The following is a 19,066-nucleotide window of genomic DNA, read 5'->3' on the forward strand; positions in this document are numbered from 1 at the left end:
AACCCTCCTCAATCCTCCGACAGGTGAAGGATTCAGGAGGGTAAGGGTTAATAAGCACTGTCCTTGTGAGGTTTTTTTCGCAAGCTCTCGGACAAGCACTGAGCATACAGTGCTTATTAATATACGTTGGGTAAGGGCAAAAACCGTTATATATATAATTAACATCTCCCCAACGCAAAAAAAAAATACATCTTGAAAATAGTTCGCGGTACCCGCTGCTTCATTTGACTCGGACCGGAGAGCCGACCCCGGCAAGCTCGGTGGTCGAGTGGTTAAGACATCTGCACTAGTAAGCAGGAGGTCGTGGGTTCGAGTCCCACCCGAGTAAGCTTGTGAGGTTTTTTTTCGCAAGCTCTCGGACAAGCACTGAGCATACAGTGCTTATTAATATACGTTGGGTAAGGGCAAAACCGTTATATATATATTAACACCTGTATGTTTTTCTCAATCAATCAAGATTGGGTTGACTAAAACTTGGGGTTTCAGTATCTGGATGAGTTTGAGTCAAGACTCATAAACAGTATCCCTTTTTGTAACTACTATAAGTTTGGGCATTGTTTATCTGATTCCAATGGCTGCCTTGCACATCATTGGAATTACGAAGGTGCAGCATGTCAAACAAGCAGGAGTCAGACTGCTCCTTCATTTGAAGCTTTGAATCTCATATGCAGCAGAAAACCTTGCAGTGTTCAAAGTTACACTGACGAATGACTGTTTTTCATTACCGAGAAAAAGTTGTATGGCAGCCTCTGATGTTTTGACTTAACATCATACAACAAAGTGTTCTGTGCTGTGATGTCAGACACCTGCTGTCATAAAACACCTATTAAAGAGATCTGTTTCCTACTGGGGAGAAAATGCCATACCCGAAAAAAAAGCAAGATCCTCAAGAGAATATTTCTGTTTAATTTTTGGTGGTAGGGTGGGGGGGGAACTCACAGCAACAATGGCATGCTTGGCACTCTTCTTGATATCAGTCTGCAGGATGACCGCCTTGACCACGCTGACACTCAGCGTTGTGGCCATGCTAACACCGGCCGTGTTGAGGGTCAGACGCCCCTGCCTCCTCAGCATCTCAAAGGCGGCCTGGAAGCCCAGACGGCGTCGAAGGAAACTGCTCTGTATGGAGCGCTGGGGAAACAGAGGAAGAACAGGACAAGAAAAAAGAAGCATATCAGTGAATTGATGTAATGGTTCTCTCTTTGCCTTTCAACTCTGCAAGCCAAGTTCAATTCCCAGCTTGGCCTACATGTGGACTGAGTTTCAGTCTCTGCTAGATACCCTTCTGGGGGGTTTTCCTTCTACCTCTAAAACTGTGAGTGCTTCTCACTGTTTCCTCTCCACAGCACACTATAACAACCTTGGCTCTAAAACCCCTGTGCATGCCAAACAATGCCTACATGCATTGTTTGGCATGCATAAGAGATTATCCACTACGAGGGTTCCCCTCTATTTTCTCCTCAATGGCACATTCAGAATTCTCATCTTGGTATGAACAGAAAAAAGCCTTTTTTAGCTTATTATAGTTGAGTTCTGAAGACAATTGACACTGTGTTCAATTTGGATACTTCCATATTTATTTGAACAGATCGAATCAGAGAAAACATGTTTTCCTTGGAGGTGCTCTTTAAGTGATCAGTAAAGTAACTGTTGGCACTTCTAAAGCATATAGTTAATGAATTACTCATCTGTCGTGCAAGTTATAGCATGGGTACCACAACAAACTGGTTGGTAATCACTACCATAGGAAGTCTTATAGTTGTTCTACATGTTCTGGGGATACTCTGAACCATAGAACTGCCACATGGCTGGGAAATTGAATGCAGGATACCACCAACTAACCGTGGGTTTTTAATACCGACCAAGCCTCTTTCTTCAGACAGTTGGCTGCTTTAACTTCCCTCCAATGTTATAAAAACAGGTGGCCACATTATATCTTATTTGTATTTATTTCTGCCAGACTACATACCAGAAGGTATCCTCTGAATTCATTGTAAATCACGGCTGTTAGCATGTTGAAGAAAAAATACAGTCCTGCAAGGGGAAAAAGCAACGGAGGAAAAATTAACCCAGAAGAATTTTCAGTACCCTGCTTTTGCCAAGATGTTACCACGTCATCAAAAAATCTCCAATTCTTAAACCACCCTCCCCCCAAATGAACCCCAACTTGTTTTAACCGAATTGTACCTGTAACAGAGCTCCTATCAACCATGCCTTTCAAAGAATCTTAGAAATTAGCTCAGAGGCCCCAGAGGCTTTTGCCGAATTGAGGAAGACACAGCTCCACTATTTCTTGACGGGGGGTTGATGCCCCTTTAAAAGACTAGTAGCAAAGAAAGTGCCATGGGGTTCCGGTAAATGACTTTGGGGATTCAGGAAAGCTCCCACAACAAATGCCATAGGAATGAGGGTGAAGAGGCCTTTTTCAGTACGAGTGTATACAATTTGATTGAAATTGACAGACTGCTCATTACGTAATAACTTGCAAGGGCTTCAACTAATTGACTAATTTGAGGAGAGGCACCACACTCATCTGCACTTCCTTCAATTAAAGGGGTGTGTGCATGGAGATGAATCATAACACCCTATCCACTCCGAGCAGATCAAAAGAGGGTGTGGTCTTTTTGGTACTCACCACATAGGCACGTTTGATGTGGAGCATGCTGAGTATGTGTAACTAATTTATTCTGGCATGTATGGCCTTTGCCTGCACGCAGAACACGTACAAGAACCCACTTGTAACCACCTGTCTTTCTTTTGCCGATTGGGGGTGCACTTCAGCTCGGGGCGGATTGGTTGAATATGCATGTAAGCATGGTATGTGCACCAACTGTTCAATACAGTAACGTTTCCAAATTCTGCTTGGTGAATATGGGCGATTCACAACAGTGCGCCTCCAAGAGTTTGCAACGTGTTGGCCAATCACAACGCACGAAATCTGTCGACTCTTTCAAAATGTGCATTGGGTCGACAGATTTGCGCATCGTGATTGGCCAACATGCTGCAAACTCTTGGAGGCACACTAATAATACTCGCTCATATTAGTGTAGACACAAAATCTTTAGCATATTGTACCACAGTACCAAGTCAAAACATTCCAGAAACTCACCAATAACCAGGAAGACAATGAAGTAGAGACAGTAGAACCGATTGAGCATGTAAGCAGGCATTGCCACTGAAATAGAACAAAAAGGAAAAGCTATAATGCCACACCACTGGAATCTGAAAGGACTAAATAATACACAGCTTGTAAAGGACATGTGTGAACAAGTTACTTGGGCTTTTGGACACTGTGATTTCATTGGCTTTTGAGCCTCCATGACCTCCATGGATTATTTCACGCCTGTGTGTGTACAAACTCAATGGGAACCTTTCAAGCATGCAAACGAGTGTAGACATAACAAAGCACTACATACTGAATGTCACCAGAATGTGTTTAAATACCCTCCGAATTCGACACAGGAAGTCCCTGCACGTTTAGACGTCGAGTGACGTAAAGCGGATAACTGGTTTAGTTAAGGAAAAGTTAAGTAGGCTTGCAGTTGCACCATGTACAAAAAAATATCTCTTTTATGAGTGTCTGGTTCTGAGAAGAACCGGTGGTGGACACTTAAGGAAAAGTTGAATGAAAAAAAGAAATCCTGGAATATCCAAATTCCAATCCTTCTTACCATCTGGGTGGTTGGCTGTGGTCAACAGGACAAGCATGCTCATAAAGCCCGTCAGGATGTCTTTGAAGAACTTCTGCGACTCCAGGTATGGATCGGGACCAGGGTGATTTGTGACCTCCCCCTTGACAGAGCAGAATTTTTCAATGGTTTAGCATCTCCTGTTCCACAAATGTGTTTCAGACTGGGTTTCTTTGGTGTACATTTTAAGTAGACTCTTGAATTCATACTTACATGTTCTTGTGAACCGGTAAATCTTCATTAGGTGACAAAGGACAATACTCAACACAACTATTGCTGCAGTATCATCTGCCAAACCACCAAGCTTCATGCATTTGCGAATTAAAAAAAAATATTTTGGATCACCCGTTCTGACCTTTTGGTATAGTGTAATTTAGAAACCAGAATTAGAAGCCGTTACAGTGGTGCACAGCACTTGTGGACAGGTGGTACGTGCACCTTTGCTTCATCGACCGATAGGATGTCGTGATTGGCCAAATGCACGCACGTGTCAAGCTGCAGAATGCGCATGTGAGTGCACAGTGCAGTGCCACCACAGTGATGGCATCTCCTCAAATAGTTTATATAAGCAAAACCAAGTAAAAAAAAAAACACAACCGATAAGTCTGAGAAATCTCCAACTACATTTTTCCAAGTTTGCTGAAACTGTGACAGGTTATACAAGGTGTGGTATGTTCCAACGGAGGCAATGAATACTAGCTGTGCAAGCAAACACCAGGGACAAAAGCAGGGAGGCAGAACCTGAATTGCACTGAATGGCTAGCAATGAAAGGGGTTAAAATATCGCCATGAATGAACAACACAATGGTGTCCGTATCTTACCTGAGCTGTTGATAAAGGTGGATTCGTAGGTTTGCCCTGAGGACAGAGAGATAGACTTTATCTGTTTATATTTCTCATAATTAATTTATACTCTATCATGGGGTTGTACATGCACATGTTCACGTATGTTTTATGTTTGTCTGAACAACTTGTCTCAATGTATCTTTAATACCTAATTTATTTTCCAAATACCTTGACTGTCGTTGGGACAGCTGTGGACCCTGGAATATCAGGCTGTAAACGATGCTGAAAATACAACCCAAAAATTATGGTTTTAAATCCATGTAACAAATGGCCATGGAAGTTTATCACATGCAGTAGAAGTAGATAAGAGTCACATAACATGAAAAATTCAGTTTAAAGTGATTTCTAATTACATGTACCTATTTTGCTTGACTTCCTTGCAATTTGAGAGCTGGGTCATTCCGTGAAGTTCGGGCACAGTTTGTGACGGCGTCCCTTGTTACATCGGTAACCTTTATTTGCCCATTATTTTCACATTACAACTGACTGAATCATTATTATTCGGCAAAGATGAAGCACACCACTACGAGAACCTAGCAAGATTTAGAACAATGTCAATTTAGAATCCACATGCAGGGTAAAAAGATGTTTATTTTCACTGATGTAACAAGGGACGCTGTCACAAACTGTGCCCGAACTTCGTGGAATGACCCAGCTGCAAACCTCCATAAATGTGCATATCTCTTGGGTTCAGTAGTAGTAGTGGGTACCTGTATTGTACTGAAATGATTCATCAATTGGACTTTGAACCCTATCAAAATACATGTACCATGTGCTGGTCTTATCCCCTTGAAATAATTTTTTGCACATTAATTCCTTTGTTTGTGTTGGCACAAGAGTTTTGAGGCCACTAGCAAGGACTTTTTTTAGGAAACAGTTGGAACAAGTAAACAAATGAATGAAACATGGCAACACACAGGAATGACACAATAAACATTGTGTTTTGTGAATTTCCGGATTTGTTGAAACAATACAAAAATGTTCTTTTTTTTTCAATTTGGACTGTCAGTTACCACATTCTATAACTCACAACAATGACCCATATAACTTGAAGGTTGTTTATAACCTTGCACATGACCTGTAAGCTTTAAAAAAAAATGAGCGCTCCTTCATCTGCAAAACCATTTGCAAAGTAAGAAAAAGGGATACACTGTATTTCCTGAGACTGAGAATTTGATACATTATGAAACAATCTTTAAATTGGAAGTAGGCAAACACGGCATGTATGAAACTTTTTTTGGCAGTATGTGCTTCAATATACACTACAACATATGACTTCCTCATCAGGAAATGATGACACCTGCACAAATGACACAAGAGCCTTTGGGCCAGACTTTGGAAGTCACTGATGGGCTCAGATGCATGTTTCTGACAGGTACCTACTGACATAACGTAGTACTTCAAGGGTCTCTGCAGTGGAATTGTTTATTGATACAAACCTGCGAACTGCATTTTTGTGTCCAAGTTAACTGTATTTTCGATTTCTGCTTCACACTTTTAAAGGGCATTTTGCTACCTTTTTGCCTTTTATGCAAATGATATTTCCATATTCATGAGTAAAACTATGATGTCATCCTGGGAAGAAAACCTCCATGTTACATTGGTTTTTGCACCAAAACTGCTGAATTTTCTTTGAATTTTGCAGGTCTGAATGTTTTTTGATAATTCACTGTTGTGTAAGTACACAGCACGAAGCAAGGAAGTAACCTTTTCGCAGAAATGTTATCAGCGAGAAATTCGGGATTCACAACAGGAAAGCCTGTGCACTGAACCATGTCAACCCAAGATAACATCACACAACAGTGCCCTCAGTTGGTCAGGAAAGCATGGATAATTTTAATCAATGCACTTTTCAATGTCTTTAACCTAATACGGATGCCAAATAATTTTCATTACATTGGAGAAGAGTACTTATAAAGTTGCAGAAAAATTGTTTTCTAAGAAAAAACTTCAATGCTGTTACTCTTAAATTTTAAACCACTGAACCAAAACTTCCAGCCATACTGTCATGTTGGAATGTACAGACCTAAGAATGGAAAAAGCAGGCCTCAAAAGTTACTCTTCAAGTATTTTACTTCACGCTTTTAAACCAACCAAGACGTTTTCTGAAAAATCAATCCCGTCTTCATATAACCCAGTCACAGTTTAACAGACTCACCTGTGGCTGAGGGAAGATCAGCATGCCCACCATGGTGAAGAAATACAAGTGGATGAGTAGGAGCAAGAGTACACTGCAGAGGAAAGGGAAGCTATTAGTCGCTACTCTATACCTGCCAGCATTGGAAACTCAGAAAATGGACACAGAGCGCATGCATAGTGCAAGCGCCTTGTCTTACTCCTTGCTACCGTTTATTTACTAGATGTACCGATCACTGAACACGTCGGGATCTTCTGATCTGGCAACAGACAATGAAAGCAAGTAGATTTCAACGCTGTTTTTCTTCAATGACTGGACAAGCAACTGGACAAGTGTGATGAAGCTGTGTGTATACCGCTGAATGTGTTTACGTGAAACAGCTGTAGGGTGTTTGTATATGTATCAAGCTGTGCCTTGTTGTGTGCCTGTGTGGCAGTGATTTCACACTCAATCCCACAAAGTAAATGTTCTGCGGTTCACTATTACTCACCAACATTCTTCAAGCTCAACGTGCCCTGGAAATCTACATGTACATGTTTATCGGGGACCAGTGAAAATGTTTGTTTTTCTTCCCAGAATGTTTCTATTTTCAGACCTTTGAAAACTTAGAAGTTGTCACAATTGGCAGGTATGTGACTCATGTTAACAGTCTGACAAGAAAGTAAAAGCCCAACAATTGTTTGTGTATTTATAAAGTGCACCTATACATGTATGTACATGGTCTTCTGGTACAGGTGTTTAATTAAGGAGCTGCAATATTATCATTCCTACACGGAGTATGAAATTAAGGTCAGAAATCAGCCACAAAAGGCAGATGTGGTCCGACGAAATGTCCTCAGGAAGAACAAAGGTAAAGAAACCAAAGCAAAATCCTGTTGGTATCTCTACTTTGGCATGTGCTCTCACGAGACCTTGGTGTGGTATATGTCCCATAATAATAATAATAATAATAATTAATGACCACAATCAGGCCGAACAAAACCTGTTCATGCAAGTACATGTACTAGTAGGTGTACATGTACATTTCATGCACTACTTGCACACCGCAACCACCGACAATCCCCAAACCAGCTGAGCTCCCTTGGAGTATAAAGCTGAATGCTAAGTTTTCATGCACAAACAGCTAATCAAACACAATAAGGTGTATCTCCTCCCCCAACGGTTTCTCAATTTAACTCCTGGGTGCACTGAAGCAAGTACAGCTTGCATGTGCATGTATTGAAGTGAGTTGCCCAAGGTCGCAAGATGCAACCAGGGACTGGTTTCAAACCCCTGACCCTTTGATGAGGAGTTACAAATCCTAACTACATGGAACTGTACTAGGCCACATTATTATCTGCCAAAGGACCATATGAACCCAAGGACACCAAAGACTACATACACAGTCTGTATGTGTTGCATATACCCAAGAAAAATATACTCTTCCAGCACTGGTTCCCATCTACACTTTTTACTTGTATGCCTACATGTACGTACACGGCGCAGACTGTGTGCTACAAATGCTTTCTACTGAATGCACTAAAACAATGTACCATCCTTATGTGAGTGCAACACACCAAGGCACAGGTGCAAAGCCAGGAACCAGTCTTCCACAGTGGTAACTTTTTGACACTGTGTTCACTGATATGGTTATTATGTACAGACTCCAATGCAAGTACAAATTTACTACACCATCCTTTATGCAAAGTCAAATTTGTAGCATCAGTGTATTGGCAATTTTGACCAAACAAGAAGTTGACATCTTCCAATACAGATCTGCTGGTACATCTCCAAAACAAACACGGTGCAGCATTCATTTTCGATTTCAGCTTATCCAAGGCTCCCGTAAGTAAATAAGGAACGAAAATCAAACAAAGGATGAAAGTTCATATGAACTTGTGGAAGGCGAGACTGAAAGCAAAAAAGTTTCACGGCTGGCACTGTGAGTCATGTCATTGTTATGACAATAACAGTGTGAGGAGTAAATGACCTGTTACAACTACCCAACAGAATCTGTTGCAACAGAATCTCTAATGATACGAAACATGGACACTTTAAACTTACCTTGCAACCTTGGGGAGTGTGCGACAGATGCTTCGTACAGTTTTCTTCATGAGGGTTGAGTTTTGCAGGAGGAAGAACGGACGGAGCATGCGACGAAACCGAATGATCTGTCAATCGACAAAACAAACCCCCCAAATTAAGTTGTTATTCTGAAGGTACTGGACTGACCACATCCACATTAATAATGCACTGAATGGAAATAAAGATACTTTTCCCTTTGTGAAACTCAGCTACTTTTTAGCTTTGAGACAGTGATTACCCCTAGACAGAGGGATAGTTAAATTTGAATGCCAAATTCTTTAAGAAGTACTGAGAGTTAGCACCGTGTCATACAGTGTAAACAGTTTCAGCACCGATTACAAATCCCTCTTTACATCAGCATAGTTCCCCTATCAATCCAATGGGCCAAGTCAGTCAGGCCAGCATTGTTTTTATTTATTGGATTACAAACACAGCGTGAAATTTTGTGGGGTCAGAGGGTGGAAAAAATTAAAAGTAAAATTCTTAAGTTCGATTTATCCCAAACAATTAACTCATCTAGGGTCAGAGGAAAAAATTGAAACTAGTTCTTTTTTTTTTCAAAACACAGAACAACTGCCATCAGGAAAAACAATGTCAATTTTTCCCCTTTATTTTTCGTCTAAAATTGCACTATTTAGAGATGGTGGGTTCATAATCCAACTAACAACACATTTTGGCATCACTTTCCTTCATGCTGCACACACAATGAGGGCTTCCCCAAGAGTGTTACTGGTTTTGAACCTTACCTTGCCACAGGAGCCATTTATTGTAACAATCCAGTCTGCCAGAGATGCGACGATGACCAGTACATAAGCTATTAGCCACGGAGACTTTATGAACTGTTTTGTACCGATGAGATACACCTGTCAAAAACAGAAAGCAAGCTGATCAGGCGAGAAATCCCACAAAATTGAAGCAATTGAGATGTAAAACTGGCCATCAAAGTAGAATTTTGAAGCAGCATTTCTGTCCAGTAGTAACAGTTGTAAGTAATAGAACCACATAGTTAGTGTGGTCTAGTCTGATTTGATCCAAGTCAGCGAGGGGTGGGGTTGATGGTAGGAATCAAGACACTTTTCTACAGTTGCCTGTCTCCAAGGGTAAGAAGATTATATATAACGGTTTGCCCGTACCCAACGTATATTAATAAGCACTGTATGCTCAGTGCTTGTCCGAGAGCTTGCGAAAAGACCTCACAAGCTTACTCGGGTGGGACTCGAACCCACGACCTCCTGCTTACTAGTGCAGATGTCTTAACCACTCGACCACAGAGCTTGCTGGGGTCGGCTGGCCGGTCCGAGTCAAATGAAGCAGCGGGTACCGCGAACTATTTTCAAGATGTATTTTTGCGTTGGGGAGATGTTAATTATATATAACGGTTTGCCCGTACCCAACGTATATTAATAAGCACTGTATGCTCAGTGCAAGGGTAAGAAGGTTGCCCATTGAAGACATCCAACAGGTCTCAAGAGGTGAAGTTTGGTGGGCTTGTTATTCCCCAAAAGTAAGAAGAATTGAAAAATAAAATCTGGTAATGTCATCACCCTAAACCCTAAAGTATTTCATCTTATTAAAATCCTTGTGCTTTCATCTTGTGCCCCAGCTATGCGTGAGATCACGTGCAGAAAGAGAGAAAAGAAGTCAGACAAGGGAGCCAAATAGTCCCGATTTCCAAACCTCTTCCCCAACTACATCTCTCAGCCATGTCATCTCTTTCAAAACTGTACACAAGAGATACTTTTGTAACCTTGTTTACGACGCTAGCTTGTAACAGTATTTTTCAGTATTTTTTTCCTGCACATAACTGCAATAATTTACGTTCACTTTTGTAGTGCCATAAGCACCTGATTCTCGGTGGATTGGTGCACTTTATAAATGCTCATTGCTATTATTACATATGTTTTCAGTGTACATGTTGCAATTAAAAGTCACGCATATAGGTAAGGACATATGATGTACATGTATGTACATATACATCTGTACAGGTGCACACAGTATATAAAAATTTCTGCCACCAAATGTGACACGCTATCAATTTTACATAATATTAAAAATGCATGTATCAAGTGGAGGGGGGGGAGCTAAATGCTTTTAGATGGATTCTTGTGGCACAATAGTCTGCAGTGTTGAACTGTGGGTCCATTCTGAAGTCCAGCCCTTAACAGGTAGGCCGATGTGCCAATTTGCCGGGAATCGCTTCTCTCAACCCAGCGATAAATGAGTACATGTACCTCTGAGCTCAAAGATAAGGTTGTTGAGTCTAAATGAGCCATTTAAATAGTTAATGTAGTTACTATGATTTTCACTGTCAACGTGTCTATACCGAAAATTTTGTCAAAAATCCAACGTATATTGACCCTATATTAGTATTCTAGTGTTTCAAAGCTGCTGTTCAGCCATTCTACTCTTAGCGATGGAGTACTTTTTCATTACATGCGCCTTGGAGCCGCAACGCCAAAATAAGGGGGCCCATTTTTTCCACACGGAGAAAATCATCCCCTCATCAGTTCCCTGAGTTCCCGGTCATGCCTGAATCTAAATGACTGTTTTATGGTAGCCAATACATCCCTCAGGTCCCTTCTCTAACTACATTTCATTATGCTGCTGTGGAAGTACATTTGTAGCCACGTCCCCAAAACAACTCCGAGCAGCATGGTGGATGTTTTTTACTACCAGGTCATTTCCCAGTCATAAGGAAATCTAGGGGTTACAGATCTTTCAACACTCCTTACTCTGCAGTGGTTGGGGTCTGGCCAATGGGAGTCTACAGGCTTGTTGTGTATGCCTGGGGTGAGGATTACATGGAATCTTTGCCAAGTTGGCCCAATTGGAAAAAAGTTATGACCACATTTGGTGACATGGTGAAACTTTCATCACTGCTCCGTTGAAACCAGGGTTTTAATGCACCACACCCAATTAAGAGACAGCCTTCAATGTACCTTCATCACCAGGTCAGCGGTGAAGATGAGGAGGCAGGTGAATTCGATCGCCTCTGTGACGCCGCATGGTGGGTTCCTGCGCTCTCCGCGATATCGTGGATCGGCAGTATTGCCTGTCGTCAGCGAGGAGGGGTATTCAAAGAAGGCTACAGTCAGGATGGTGGTGATGGCAAGATAGAGGGTCCTACAATCAGTGAAGGAAAAGGATTCAAACAGCACATGAATGTATTTCTGAATTTTTTCTGACACCCCAGCATTCAGAGTCTTTATGTTTGATGTTTTGAGTTTTTTCTTCCTTTCGTATCAACTGAAATTCAATAACAATTTGTGACTGTTACATTTTTATATTGTCTTCCCACAATATAAAGGGAAAATGTATCAATACAATCGGTGTAGAATTTAAATTTCCTGTTCCCCTGGACTTCATTAAAATGTGCCTATTAAAAGCTATTTTTAGTCAACGACCTAAATTTCTCTGAACACTCCTACCAGACAAAGACAAAGCACAACAACACAACAAGTGGCACGTTCACAGGAGACAGGTAAAGTTGGAGCAAACTGATAAATTAAAATGCTGGCTAAAAGGTTCAGCTTCTACACATACATTGTATCTTAACATAGCTGTTTTTCACTTTTCTTTCCACATAAACGACAAGCATGGCATTTTTCCCAATAAGCCATTTGCGAGTTAAATTTGAATAAAATCTGGTGCACTGAGTTATCCAACTGCATATAAACATAACAAATTGAATTCCCCAGACTAAGGACACAGTTGCTATACCTCGTGATTCGGGGCAAGCTTTCGCATAGCGACCATCATCTTTGGAATGGACTGGTTCCCTTGTGCCCTTCTTATCTATTGAGAAGAGTGTATTGTTGCAAGACGTCTCTTTAAACTAAGCAAAAGCTTGCCCCGAATCACAAGGTATACCAACAGTGGTTTTAGTAAGGAGAATTCAAGTGTTATTTTCACATGAATTTTAAGAACTCAGTGTACCAGATTTGGGTCAAAGTTAACTTGCAAAAGGCTTCTTTTGAAACTTACCATTGCACAAGCCAGGAATAGTAGACTCGGTAGTACCATAGGGATGCGCTGTCTGTCTTGTGGTTTATGCTACGATACTTAACAGCATCTTCAACAAACACAACTGCTTGCAGGAGGGCTGTTGAGTCTGAAGAGTAGGAAAAAAAGACACTTACAAAAGCTGAAACGGACTCCTTGGGATTTGTTACCAGGGATCACATGTCAATTTTCCCTGTGAGCCATCAGATATTAATTTTCATGCCAGATTGAAAACTTGATTGCAGAAAAACATGCTCAACAAACTCCTCCCCCCCCAAAAAAAAAGGCAAAGTGAATATGTTGCTATTTTCATCAGCCAAAACTGTAATCTTTTTGCTATCAATAATGTTTAAAAAAACAGATTTAAAAGCACTGATAATTTCTTTCCATGCATTTCATGAGTCATTCTCTGACAACACTGAGAGTTCATGGGACTCTCGATACTGTGTACTGCGATGTCATGAGTTCAAGGATACTTACCTAATGGACTTTATACCCTTTTTCTGATTTCAAAAGATTTGATGAGTTACAGCCATTCTCACAACTTAAATACTGACGGCAATATTAGATGTTGTCCTGTCCCTACCCTGAGCAGTAAAAATTTTGCAGTTCCCCCATACAAACTAAGTTAATCAGGCTACAAGTCTCCATAATCTTGTTGTTTGCATGATATACCCCAGCACTAGAGTCAAGCTGTGCCCTTTGTTCAAACTTATTACCAAAGGTATTTTCAATCGGATCCAAATGAGGATTGCTCGGAGAGAAACCCAGGATATAACCCCGACATTATACAGACATAACATATTCTGTTATATTTAACAGAAGTACAAGTACATATACCTACATATTTACATGTATCTGACACATTTCAAAGAAACAGAAATACCAGTAAGTGTTTGTTTAAACAAGAATTTCCAATCTATTCATTTGACTACAAGACAGCCAGATTGTAAGTTCCAATTGGGACAGTGTTATCTGGAACTGATTTAGAATCAAATTACAGAACTTCTCGGAAACCTTGAATATCCGCATTTATATGCACGTACATGTACTGTACCCTCACTAGAAGAAGCTGAAGTAACTACATGTAGTTCATAAACAGATCAAATATGGGTCATTCCAGAATTAGGGGTCCCTTTTTGTTTTGTGTCCCAGTCGCATCTGACATTATGATTTTTGTAAGTTCAGAACACATTTTCTAATTTCAAAGAGTGATGAATTAATGCAAATTACCTGCCAAACAAATAGTAGCAGTTTGACATTAATTCCAGTGGTATTTCCATGTCAAATAACAAAGGTTATCTCTAACAGGGACACAAAAATGTCACACTTTTGGACCCTAATTTCGGAATTACCCATGTATAATTTTGTTGAGTGCTTTTTAATGCTTGATTTGCAAATTAATTCGGAAATGGGACAGCAATGACACAGTGTAAGTATTAGAACTTGCCACCCGTTGCATTTATCTTTCTTTATCAATACCGGTAGTTTATTTGTGTGTGGCAGTGAGAAAATTTCTTGCAGAAAAGTAGAGTTATTGTGGTAAAAAACCCGTCCATGTTTAAATACATGTATTTCCCCCCGCCATAATCCTGCCATAGCTGAAACTTCTTGATGACAAAACTTGTTATTTTCATTATTGGTACACTACACAAACTACAGACTCTACATGACGCTTACAATGAGCACAAAAACACAAAGACACTCAAGGACAACTCAAATACACCAGCCACACTATAAATTAAAAGGTTAATATAGTACGGGATTGGGCTGTTTTAAAACGGTTTGTTGTATGTTTTAGTAAAACGGTTTGTTTACATGTACCTTTCAGGGAATACTTAAAGCTTAAAAACAAATGGACTGATAACATTGTAAAAATTATGGCTGAAGTGAAAAATTCTCTCCCCCGCCCCTGCAACTTCTGCATATCTGCATGCGTGCGGCGCAATTGGGCGGCACAGCGTGATGTTCTGGTTGAATGTGAACGATCACGGAAAGATGAGTATGTCGCTTTCCATGCTGCTTTCCTTGTGCCTCGCTGAACGGGGGCAGTTGATAGGCATGTGTAGGGCACTACGGCCAAGAGAAAAAAAAGGGCACTGCCATCTTGGCAGTGAAACACAATCACTTTTTGGAGGCACCACAGCCAAATGGGAGGGCAGCGACGGTCATGGCCATCGTGGCCGTCAGGAAATTCGAGGCCTGAAACATGATTAACAGGGATGGCAGATATCTGGCAATCACATGACACAGTACATGTAATTAAAAAGCATGGTTATGACAGTTACAGGAATAACAGTTACGCATGACACTCGCCACTAGCACTCTCTAGTGTTGACACGTGGGTTTCGTGGGGTCATCACAACGTCAGAGTCAGCCGGCTGTCCACAGTATCGAAAGAACGACAAACAGTTAATACAGAATTTCTCACATAACAGTCGGGACTCTCCGGTGCTAGCACATGGCTTTCGAGGGGCCACCACGACAGCAGAGTCAGCCAGCTGTCCACAGGGTGTATTTACAGACGTAAACACAATCAGGTAGAGCCATACAGTTACATAACAGCAGAGCCGGAAGATTAGCAGAACCAGTGAAGTTGGTCTTAATTTAAAGTCGATGAGCTCGCATCGAGCAGCATGTGTAAGGTTCTGGCGTAGCCAGCAGGATGGCATGTGTAGTGGGAGATTTTTCGACCTGTTGGTCATGTTCGTGAACACCTCGCTGTGGACGAGGTGGATGAGGTGTTCACGAACAGGTAAAAAAACAGTCCATCAAAATCTCCCATTACACATGCCATCCTGCCGACTACGCCAGTGTAACGGTGTACACATGCACCATCGTCACAGGTTTGGATGGCCACGGGAATAATGAGAGACATCAGTGGAGGCTCATTACATATTTATAACAATTAACAACAACCACATTTATTCCAGTGTGTAAGTCAACCCACAGGAGCCATCTTGACAAACCATGAGACTTGCCTTCCCATTATGCACTTCTACATAATCGACTGGTACATTGTCCTGTTACACAACTACTGACATGACGGACTCAGTGAACTAACGTGTGTGACAGTAGTCTCCAGGTCTCTAATTTGCCACCTATTGTCAAGTCTGATTGGTTTCACAGTAAATAGGGAAATAAGAGCCCTGCCAACTATACGATTAAGCACGTTACAACTTATAACTTCAGGGCCTAGACTATATTTGTGTTGTAAGGCCTAGCCTAAGCAGTATTATAAATATTAGACATGACAGACATCACAGAATAAAGTTAATAACACAGGCATGACAATGACAGGAGGACGCTGCATTTTGTCCTTCATGTCCTTCTTCGTTATCACATGAATGCCCCTCAGCAAGGAAATATTCCCAGGGTCAAAGGTGCCACAGGTGTCTGAAAATGGGACAGATTGAGTTCTTACCACAAACGTCAATACGTTCACTCTCTGTCATACTGCACTGAATACTTCCGGTGAAACTGACGGGACGAGCGGGGTTTGCTGTGCAGTCGTCCTCCGAAGTTCTGCCGCTGGAATTGATTCTGTCAAGGGAGTCATCGTAACTTCGTGGCCTGCCTTGTAACTGAGGATCCGTCTGCATGATCTCCATTTTTACAATGTTGTTAGAAAAGCGGACTTTGATTCTATTCAGCATTGAGAACAAAAGTTTCGTTCGACGATCACACCAAGCGCGTGATCGTCGCAAGCATATATTTACCAAGCCGGTAGCCGCATCCGAATCACTTGGCTGAGGCTTGAAATTACGCACGACTCTTAGGGGGAACTGGCTGCAGCCACTACCATAGACTCATCATAGGTCTAGCTCCAGCTAGCTGTGGATATCGTTGATCGTAACTGTAGTGCGCCCCCTCTTGGAATAAGTAGTCCTTCTCGCCTGCTTCCCCGTTTGTTTTACCCATCCTTACCCTATTCTTGACATCACCCTTTTTCTCCCCCTTATTTTTCAATGTTGCTCATCGAAAGTCTATCCTCATAGAATTTATTTGATCAACACGAGCAAGTAGGAATGAATGAATTTAGTTTCAGACTAGTCCTAGCTCTAGCCTGGATGTAACTCCCGCTCCACAGAGAATTAGCCTTCAGTGAAAAATCACTCTGGAAGTCGCTCCCTAAAAAAAATCGTCACCACTAGTAGCCCCTTTGCCTGTCGCCACCCGCTGCAACCCCTAGCCCCAGTGGCACCCAACCCCCCTTCCCCCTCTCAAGTGAGTCCCAGTCCCTACTGCAAATCGAGCTCAGAAATGCGATGGTGAAAACATTTGCAGGCAAGTGAATAAACTTTAAGGCAACAGTGATAAATGTGGCAGAATGAGTCAGGAATTATTGTAATTTCTAAATAGGGCGGCCTAAGATGCGGCAAAGCCAAATAATTCTTGGAGTTTACCGGTGTCAGTTTTTTGTTTGCAGATGAATCTCATTCTGTGAGTCCTGTTCATTGACAAATATCTGTTTCACTGATTTTCATCCGATTTTAATAGTTGACTGAACTTTGACTTGTATAAGTGCAAATTTAAAGCGGGATCTATAAATGATTTTCTTTTCTTAAAACGTTCTGGAAGCTCAGTGCTCGAAACTGTCATAGTCTGCAGTCAGAAAACTTCTCATCGGGTCTTAAATGTTGGACTCTAACGGTTAACGAGGGACCAGTTATGAGACCATCAAGCCCAGCCGGCATTACAGAGCCTGCAAAAAAGGGGGGGGCCAGGTCTGTGACCCATGTCGCAAAAGTGGGCGCACCCCTCCCGTTTCCATCGCCAGTGCTCACGGTTCATTTTTAAGGGGAAAGGTTACAAATATCCAAATATTGTTTAACCATTTTGCAATTTCTGGTCATTTTCGGGGGTCCCATGACCACTAAGCATTACGGAGAGAAATTTTCGTGCAAAAATCATCATCCTGTAAGTACTTCTGAAGTGAATGAAGTCCATCTTCATTTTGAAATGAATGCCTGCAGTGCATTCCCTTCAAAATTGGAATATTGAAATACAAAAAAATATCTGCATATATCCGGTCCAAACTTTTAAACCATCCATTTTCAAGAAGCAAGCGACTCTATATGGCAGCAAATCGTGATTTAGTCAGTGTGGGCTATTTTGCGCCCAGTTATTCTTCCTGCATCCAAATTATTCAAAATGCCAAGTTTGGAATATTCAATTTTTGATCCTGTTAAAAATAGCCGTTCATTATTTTATTTTCTACTCGTATGTTTTACATACTTTTTTACTACATGTACATGGTTAATTAGCTCTATGAAAGCTAGTTGTATAGTGACTTCTCTGTCACCTTTGGTATACAATATGAAGCTTAAATTGCGGCGTTGTTAATTCCTATTTTGTGTTTTTGTATACTAGCAAAAATATAATATGGTTTAGGTCCCCAGTATTTTGCTGGGTTAGAATGCATTTTTATTTTAGTTTATCATTCTTACTGTGGCACAGAAACCAAATTGCAAAGATGTTACAATGATACAGGATTTTAAAAGATATTGACAATACAGACAGATATAATTATTATAACTGTCAACTTGTGTTTTAGCATGATGTTGTTAGTGTTCTTTTGGGGGGGGGTGTAATTGGACATGTCCGTAATCTACTGCTTTTAGTTTTAATTTGGTATTTGGTGTTTTGGTGCTGATGTTTTGTGCCATGCTGTGCACCTTGATTATGATGCACTGCATAGGCAGTTAAGCCCGAATAACGGGACAAGTTTGGAATATTGGTCGCAGACAGGTGCAGTTAATTAAAGTCGCTTCCAGTCGCCCTCCACTGAACTTTGGATGACAAACAAGTAAGCATAGTAAATACTAGAACTATTGAGACCCCCCCCCCCAACTTAAGGGTGGCATCCTCCATAGAGGCCGCTGTAGCGCAATGAAAGATTGAAATGGCTTGCATGATTTGAGTGCACTTAAAAATCATGCATGGTGTGACCATGGTGCAACCATGGAGGAAGGAAAATAAAAGTGCAGTTAAATAACTCTTATTTGTAAACCGAAAACGCCAGTAGCTACGGGCGTGCATTCTCAAAAACCACCCATGCGTATCGGAGCATTCGTTGGGTCCTGTGGGCACGTACATGTACATAGCTACATGTACATGTACGTATAAACCGTGCACGAAGAAACCGTTATGCCAACAATCTCTGGCTGACCGAATCAACTGGGAGTAAAGCTGCTTGTCATGCTCAACGGCTGTCGAAGTTGCATGTACTCATTCAGCCGCAGCCGTAACTTTCGGGCACAACCTTTATGAATGGAGCTGGCACATGCGCAGTGCATGCAATACAGTCATCCACCACGCACTATAT

The 19,066-nt window shown here is 41.3% G+C and overlaps 1 protein-coding gene across 3 annotated transcripts in view; it reads right to left on the reverse strand.

Annotated features, from left to right (window-relative positions):
• Positions 1 to 16,475, reverse strand: part of LOC110991028 (two pore channel protein 2-like) — a 61,144-nt gene extending 44,669 nt beyond the window's left edge. Inside the window, exons 1-12 of one of the 3 annotated variants that reach the window (XR_015424623.1) lie at positions 16,163 to 16,475; positions 12,721 to 12,847; positions 11,676 to 11,859; positions 9,483 to 9,599; positions 8,716 to 8,822; positions 6,694 to 6,766; positions 4,704 to 4,757; positions 4,512 to 4,547; positions 3,672 to 3,792; positions 3,110 to 3,175; positions 1,970 to 2,034; positions 940 to 1,131 (exon numbers count right to left, since the gene is read on the reverse strand). Coding sequence is in view for 2 of the 3 variants with exons in the window: in XM_022256107.2 (XP_022111799.2) it covers positions 940 to 1,131; positions 1,970 to 2,034; positions 3,110 to 3,175; positions 3,672 to 3,792; positions 4,512 to 4,547; positions 4,704 to 4,757; positions 6,694 to 6,766; positions 8,716 to 8,822; positions 9,483 to 9,599; positions 11,676 to 11,859; positions 12,721 to 12,847; positions 16,163 to 16,394 (1,374 nt within the window). In the remaining variant the exon portion in view is untranslated. The remainder of the gene's footprint in view (positions 1 to 939; positions 1,132 to 1,969; positions 2,035 to 3,109; positions 3,176 to 3,671; positions 3,793 to 4,511; positions 4,548 to 4,703; positions 4,758 to 6,693; positions 6,767 to 8,715; positions 8,823 to 9,482; positions 9,600 to 11,675; positions 11,860 to 12,720; positions 12,848 to 16,162) is intronic. The other 2 variants (XM_022256107.2, XM_022256108.2) reach the window with 2 other exon arrangements.
• Between the last annotated feature and the right edge of the window lie 2,591 nt (positions 16,476 to 19,066).

This window comes from Acanthaster planci, linkage group LG03, assembly GCF_054643075.1.
Source record: "Acanthaster planci isolate LZ-2023a linkage group LG03, COTS_SCS, whole genome shotgun sequence".
Taxonomy (NCBI): Eukaryota; Metazoa; Echinodermata; class Asteroidea; order Valvatida; family Acanthasteridae; genus Acanthaster; species Acanthaster planci.